At 42.5% G+C, this 7,988-nt stretch overlaps 2 protein-coding genes across 5 annotated transcripts in view; one reads left to right on the top strand and one right to left on the bottom strand.

The window, feature by feature from the left end:
* The window catches only part of Ctps2 (CTP synthase 2), a 126,951-nt gene that overhangs the window by 62,791 nt on the left and 56,172 nt on the right, over positions 1–7,988 (bottom strand). The gene's annotated exons all lie outside the window — the stretch shown is intronic.
* On the top strand, positions 1,175–3,703 carry S100g (S100 calcium binding protein G). Its single transcript, XM_021187566.1, has 3 exons — positions 1,175–1,255; positions 1,572–1,715; positions 3,475–3,703. The coding sequence occupies exons 2-3, from the start codon at positions 1,581–1,583 to the stop codon at positions 3,577–3,579; spliced, it is 240 nt and encodes a 79-aa protein (XP_021043225.1). The 5' UTR covers positions 1,175–1,255; positions 1,572–1,580; the 3' UTR covers positions 3,580–3,703.

Genomic DNA, 7,988 nt, shown 5'->3' with positions numbered 1-7,988 from the left:
AAAAAAAAAAAAAAAAAAAAAAAAAAAAAAAAAAAAAAAAAAAAAAAACAAATCCTGGCTATTCCAAAAAGTTCTGAAATCGTTCTAAGTGTTTAAGTACAAGTCCAGTGTTTTCGAGAGTTTTAGAATGATTTAACAAAATATATTTTGTTACACACTGGAGAAATACAGCTGGGCATGGTGACACAAACTGCTCATTCCAACCTAGGAGGCAGAAGGAGGCAGATTTCCATGACTTCAAGGCTAGCTTGGTCTATATAGCAAGTCCTAGGCCAGCCAGGAATAAGAGGAAGGGAAGGAGGGAGGCAGGGAGGGAGAAGGAGGAGAGAGAACGAGGAAGGAATATAAGTATAATGGGAAATAAAAAGGAGAGCTGAGAACAATAATTAAGAGAGAGAGAGAGAGAGAGAGAGAGAGAGAGAGAGAGAGAGAGAGAGAGAAAGAGAGGAGAGAAGTGGTGTGGTACTCAGAAATCACTTTGCCAAATAAAATCAGAAATTTGTATCTATCTTCCCATTTCTTAAACCTGCTTCTGAAGCAACCAATCCCCCTCATCTACTCAATGTAGTAAATGCTAAAGAGCCGAGCATGCACAAAGTGTCAGTATAACTTCCAGGGTCATTCTCTATTTTTTCAATATATCATTTATTTTTACTCTATGTACCTTGGTGTTTTGCCTGTATGTGTGTCTGTATGAGGGTGTCAGAAGCCCTGAAACTGGAGTTACAGGGAGATGTGAGCCACCATGTGGGTGCTGAGTCCCCTGGAAAAGTACCTCTCAATTGCTGAGCCATTTCTCCAGCACCCCACGCCCCCTCCCATTTTGTTTTTTTAGAAGCCATATAGTATTGTACCTCTGTGACAGATTTTTTTTTCTGAGTAGGAAATTTTTTTTTCCAAGCGTAAATCTGCAGTTCCACTGCATTTCGAAATGTGGGCTGTGCGCAAGGTCAAAATTCTATACTGGAGGGAAAAATATTCTAAAGGAGAAGAAAATCCAGGTTTTACCCTTGGGACTCTGAACCATTAAGCAATTGTTGAAGTAGCTCTCTACTGAAGCTTGACCTTAATTGAGAGTCTTAAGCTTGGTTTCAGAAACCATTAATCATTACCCTTAAATAGTAAACAAAGGGGAATTTCACAATCAGGGTGGTGTGTCTATAAAGACTATAAAAGAGCCCCTCCTGGCTCTTCACCCGCTATCACCTGCAGCTCCTGTCTGACTCCTGCAGTGGTTGCACTGACTGGTGAGCAGGTCAGTACGGTCTTAAGGTGCCTCTGTCGCTTGTGGGCTTCTGGGGATGGAACCTAGGGCTTCCAACAGGCTAAGCAAGCATTCTCCTAAAGGCTATGTTCCCTAACCTCTAACCTGACTGCTTTGAAAATATACTGGAACCCACTCATGATGTTCCCACCTGTCTCCTTGCCTCTCCCTTTTTTCTTATTTTCCCCCTTGTCTTTCCCAAGGGGGAGTGGGGGGGGGGCGGTCAGGAAGACCCTGTTGGCAACACTGGGTATCAAAGTGCCACCTGAGTTTTTTTGGTACATCTTATTTTCTTCCCAAATCACAGACCAGCAAAATGAGTGCTGAGAAGTCTCCTGCAGAAATGAAGAGCATTTTTCAAAAATATGCAGCCAAAGAAGGCGATCCGGACCAGCTCTCCAAGGAGGAGCTGAAGCTGCTGATTCAGTCAGAGTTCCCCAGCCTCCTGAAGGTGAGTGCACGCCCTCCCGGACAGCTGATGGCAGCAGCCTCCCTCTGGTGGTGGGAGAGAAGCCATAGATGAGGGCTGAGGGCTACCTCAGAAACCCCTGCGGGGACAAGGCCACAGAGAATCCAGGGCCTAGCAAAGACTAAACAGGCACTCTATCACAGAGCTACAGTCACAGTCCACAGAACTTTTGTATATTGTACACACACATACACAGCTGAAAATATAACACTATAACCTATTGTTTCCTAATTTTCTTTTTTTATTTAATATTTACTTACTCACTTTATACCCCAATCACTACCCTCCCTTCCTGGTCACCCCCTCCCACAATCCTTCCCCCCATCCCCTCTCCCCTTCTCCTCTGAGCAGGTGAGGGTCCTCCCTGGGTATTCCCTCCCTCTAGCATATCAAGTCTCTCCAGGGTTAGGTGTAATCTCTCCCACTGAGGCAGCCCAGCTAGAAGAACATAGCCCATATACAGGTAACGGCTTTTGGGATAGACCCCGCTCCAGCAAGCTATACAGCTACTACATATGTACAGGGAAGCATTTCCTAATTTTCTTACAAATCAAAATAACATTATGAGTTATTTTGTTATAATATGTTGCTGGGACTTAAACACAAGACCTCAGATATATATGTGGACATTTGTTGCACAGTAAAGTATATAGACTTGACACTAGTGAAGTGTCCACATAAAAATGGCGAGATGAGGGTTGGAAAGGTTTGGTTCCCAGCAGGCACAGGGCTGCTGACACCATCCGTAACTCTGATCTCAGGGAGAGATCCAATGCCCTCTTCTGGTTTCTATGGGTACCAGACACACAAGGCATATATTCATACATGCATCTAAAACACACATACGCATAATTTTTTATTTAATTTTTAGAAATAAATAAATCTTTTAAAAACTGGTTACATGATAAACCGTTAGAATTTTATCACTTTTGAAACAGGGTCTATGTAGCCCAGTATAGCCTAAAACTCACTGTACAGTCCAAGCTAACCTCAAACTCAATGCAATCCCCCTGCTTCAGCCTTCTAAGCAGTTGGGATTACAGGTTTGAGCTACCAGGTCTAGTTTGAAGAATGTTTTTTAAAGATAAAGACGTTTAGATCTCATAAACTACATCAAAATGTAGATTATAACTATTAAATAATAATAAATGTGCTATGTGGTGTGCAAATTTTGCCAAGAATCAGGGGACAGGGAGATGGCTCATGGTTAACCATTTGATGTGCTTTCCAAAAGACCTGGATTCCGATGCTAGCTCTCATGTCAGGTAACTCACAACCACCTGGAGCTCCAGAGGACTCGCTGTCACATGCACATGCCCACCCACAGACACACACACACACACACACACACACACACACACACACAAGAAAGTGCTTGTAAATACTTTGTAAAGTGTTGTAGTGCACAATCTAATCTCAGAACTCCGGAGTCAGTGGCAGGCGGATCTCTGCTAAGTTCAAGACTAGTCCGATCATAGTGGATTTCAGGCCAGCCAGGGCTACAGAATAAGACTCGGTCTCAAAGGTAAATAAAATAAAAAAGACAAACAGACTCCCAAAAGCACGGCTCCAGCTGAAGCTGGCTTCACCACACCAACCATCAGACTGTCGGTGGCACGTGACAAACCGAGGCTACCTTCTCGGAAGGAAAATCCAGTGCCTCGAACTTGAGAGATGTGCTGCAGTATCCTATCTAAATTGTCTTCCTTCCCCTCCCCCATTCTTTTTTGTCTAAAACCAGGCTTCGAGTACTCTGGACAGTCTCTTTAAAGAGCTGGATAAGAACGGTGATGGAGAAGTTAGTTACGAAGAATTTGAAGCTTTCTTCAAAAAGCTATCACAATGAACAAGCCAGGAAGGAGGAGTTCCGACACCACCAACTGATGGAACCCTATCCAATCCTGAAGATGTAGCTGTGAGATGAAGATACTGTTAATAAAGTAAATTCTGAGACACATCTCTCTTATCAAGTACTGAGTCTTGATTACTTAGATTTCAGAGGAACCTTAGCCTGATGCACATACTTGACTTTTTTCTGAATTTTTTTTTACATTTATTTATTTATGTGGTGTGTGCTTATTGCACACATGTATATTTGAGCAAGTACATGCACCAGCAGCTCATAGTACATGTGTGGCAGTCAGAAGACAACATGGAGAGAAGGTTCTCTCTCTCCTACCATGTGGGAGTGGGTGAGAGGTCAAACTCCGGCTGTCAGACTTGGTGCAATGTACCTTTTCCTTCCTGAGCCATCTTTCTGAGATTAAAAGGACAAGTCATTAGACCCTAACATAGTTCAGTAGGTCATACACACCAAAATATAGCATGAGAGTAGAAGAGGGCATATTGGAAAGAGGATAAATTTCATCAGAAGGAAATAGGAATGAGACAGGGTGGTGGGGGTGAGAAGGACTAAAAATCATATATGTGCATAAAGCCATCAAAGGATATTGTTATATTTTAAAAGTAAAAAAATTTAATTGTATATTGCAAGGTATGATAGCTCATGCTTGTATTCTCAGCATTTAATAGGTGGAGGCAGAAAGATTGAGTTCAATGTCAGATCCGCTTCCATAGAGTTTAAGGTTACCCTGGGCTACATGAAACTATGTCTCACCAAAAAAAAAAAAATTTTTTTTTAAAAAGGTTTGTTGCTGGGTTGGGTTTTTTTAATTCATTTTTATTTTATGTATTTGCCTGCCTGTGATAAATGTGCACCTTTGTACCATGCCTGTGGAGGTCATAATGGGCATCAAATCCCCTGAAACTGGAATTACACACAGAAACAAACAGCTCTGAGTGTGGGTAGAACTGAACCTGGGACCTCTGTAAGAGCAGCAAGGAGCTCTGATCCATCTCATCAGCCCCTTATAAGGTTCTGGGGAGAGCTGGAGGGTGGGGATGTGGGGGGGGGGATGTGAAGATAAACTTGGTGGAGGAAGAAGTGGGCTAAAGAGCAAGGAGCCACACAGGCTTCTGAGACACCTTGAAGAGACACAGTGTACGATCTGACATTGCTCCAGGCTTGCCTGTGAGACAACACAAAGGACCCAAGGCCAGGGCAGTGGCTCTGTCCCAGTTTTCACAGAAATCTCCACAGGGGCTTGAACCCTCCCCTACAGGCACACGGATAGGCAAGTCAGCTTCTACCAAACAATACAGACTGCACCCCTATTTGCCTTGAGTACATAAACATCCCCTAACTGGCTAAAAAGTGATATATAAGCTCATGTGGTAAACAATAGAGTTAGATCTGTACTCTGATGCTGATCTCAGAGTCTACATTCCAGGCATCATAGACTCCATCTCCACTAACCCCCCCACTTCCTGGTTCCTGGTCCCACAGGTATGATCAAGACACAATGCCATATACATACACAAAATGTGTATGAGTTGTCAAATAATAAGGTTTTTTTAAACTTTAAAAAAAAAAATAAACCTGGGGCTAAAGATAGCTCAGGAATTAGGAACACTGGCTGCTCTTGCAGAGGTCCCAGATTTGGTTCCCAGAATCCATATTGTAGCTCATGACCATCTGTAACTTGAGTCCCAAGGTATCCAACACTCTCTTCTGATGTCTGTGGGTACCAGACACACATGGTAGCATATAGATAGATAGATAGATAGATAGATAGATAGATAGATAGATAGATAGATATGGATATAGATATAGATATAGATATAGATTAGATATAGATATAGATATAGATATAGATATAGATATAGATATAGATATAGATATAGATATAGATATAGATACATACTTGCAGGCAAAGCACTCACACTTATTAAAAATAGGTAAAAATGAAACTTGACTGTACACATAAATATGGGTAGGGGAAAAAGTGGGGCTAGGGAAGTAATGTAACAGACTATTAGAGATTGTTAGCTTAGTATGCATAACACCCTGGCTTATCCCTAGTACCACCAAAATTAAAAAGAAAGAAAAAATGGCAACTGTAATACCACATACCTTTAATCTCAGTACTGGAGGCAGAGGTAGGTGGGTCTCTCTGTGAATTTAAAGTCAGTCTATCTAAATAACAAGTTCCAGGCTATCAAGGGCGACAAGGAAGGACTCTATCTCAAAACAAAAAAAAAAAAAAACAAACAAACAAAACAGGGGCTGGTGAGATGGCTCAGCAGGTAAGAGCACCCAACTGCTCTTCCAAAGGTCCTGAGTTCAAATCCCAGCAACCACATGGTGGCTCACAACCATCCNTAACGAGATCTGACTCCCTCTTCTGGAGTTTCTGAAGACAGCTATAGTGTACTTACATATAATAAATAAATACATCTTTAAAAAAAACAGGCTAGAGATATGGCTCAGTGGTTAAGAGTGTATATTGTTTCTTCAGAGGACACAAGTTCCAAATATCCACATCAGGTGGCTCACAACTTCCTGTAACTCCAGTTCTAGAGGACCAAATGTACTCACATAGCAGCCCCAGGCACCTGCACACACTTAGACATATCCCACACAACACACACACACACACATATAATTAAAAAGAAAAATAGAGGCTAAAGAGATTGTTCAGCAGTTAAGAACACTGGCTGTTCTCCCAGACAACTGGGTTTGGATTGCCAGTACCCACATGGAGGCTCCTAATAGCCTATAACTCCAGTCCCAGGGGATCTGACACTGTCTGCACCAAGCACACAATTGGTAAACAGACATATATACATGCAGGCAAAACATCCATAGACATAAAACAAAATAAAAACAAAATAAACATAAAAATTAGGAAAAAAATCCAGGATACTTCTACAATGTTGCCAGTGAATATAAAAATGCTGTCAAGGACTTGGAAGGAATGCTGGGGAGACTGAGGTAGATCTCTGGGACTCACTGGCCAGCCAGCCTAGCCTACTCGGTGACACTTGTCTTCTGGCCTCCACAGGCATGCCTGTGAACCTACAGGCGTGCACACACACCAGTGTAAACTGGGTATATCCATCAAATTAGCTGCAGTCATATCCCTAGTAGCCTTGAGGTAACCAGTAAACCCCACACCTAGTTTATGCAGACTGTATAGGAGGACACCACTAGATAGGGACAAGCTCATCTCTGGGGATTTTAGTAGCAAGTGTCTTTAACATGGAAGCCCAAATTTGTATAAAGATCTGTTAACAGCATATAGAATGGGCAGCCGCAAGGCACCAGACACAGAATGAGTAGGGCTTAACGACTTGGTGGGGAGAGTGGGAAATATATTCAAATATGCTTGGCTATGTGCTAAAATATCCAACTCAGCTGCTGGTGTGCACCTTAAATCCCAGCAGTTAGAAGGCTAAGGCAGGACGATCTAGAGGTCAACTGAAGCTACACAGCAAAATCTTGTCTCAAACAAAACAAAACAAAACATGACGTGCACACTAGAAATTAACATGCCGTCCGCTTCCTGGGAGAGCAATCCAACTAGATGCCTTCTGCTCAAACTTCCATACCTTCTGCTCACTTTCATGCCTTCCTGACAGGATGGAAATGTACCCCCTCAAACTGCAGCACAACATATAGATGTGATGCTGCTCCTTGTCAGGCACTAGCCACAACGCAAAGAAAAGGTACCCAAGACAACTGCACGTTAGGAGAGGACTGGGCAAGATGGGGGCAGGGATGAGAGGGCCACTTCTCACTTGGTACAAATAGAATAACGAGGGGCTCATGAGATTGCTCAGCAGGTCAAGGCTATTAAAGCTGATGCCTCGAGTTTGACCCCCAGGACCCACATAAGAGAACTAACTTCTACAAGATGTCCTATGACCTCCACCTATGTCATGGGATACCTGTGGGGACATGTGCACACAAAATCAATAAGTATCTAAAAACTATACTCACCAAATACAAGAGAATGGTTTTTTAGTTGCTGAGTTACTGATCTTCGTAAGAAACCCCTCTGGTCTCCCTCCTTCTAACAGTTCGGAAAACAATCTTAACCTTGAGAGTATACTTGTGAGTTCACAGGAAAGAATGTGGTTACGGAAGTTTCCCCAATAATCAGACATCATTGAAATCTATGTTGTGTATTCAAGAAATTAAGCAGCAAGGGAAACACTTGCTTCCACGCCTGACAAGACGGCTCCAATCCTTAGGATCTGTGTGATAGAGGAAGGGAACCAACTCCTGCCTCCCACACACAGAAATGCAGTAAGAAGACAGACAGGGAAGTAGGTGGGTAGGTACACTGACTGGTTGTGGGTTGATTGATTGACAGAAAATGAAGCCGAAAAAGAAAAGGAAAAAAAAAAAAG

The sequence above is a fragment of the Mus pahari genome, chromosome X, assembly GCF_900095145.1.
Source record: "Mus pahari chromosome X, PAHARI_EIJ_v1.1, whole genome shotgun sequence".
Classification (NCBI taxonomy): Eukaryota; Metazoa; Chordata; class Mammalia; order Rodentia; family Muridae; genus Mus; species Mus pahari.
The sequence above is the reverse complement of the archived record's forward strand: the minus strand, read 5'-3'. Positions and strand labels throughout refer to the sequence as shown.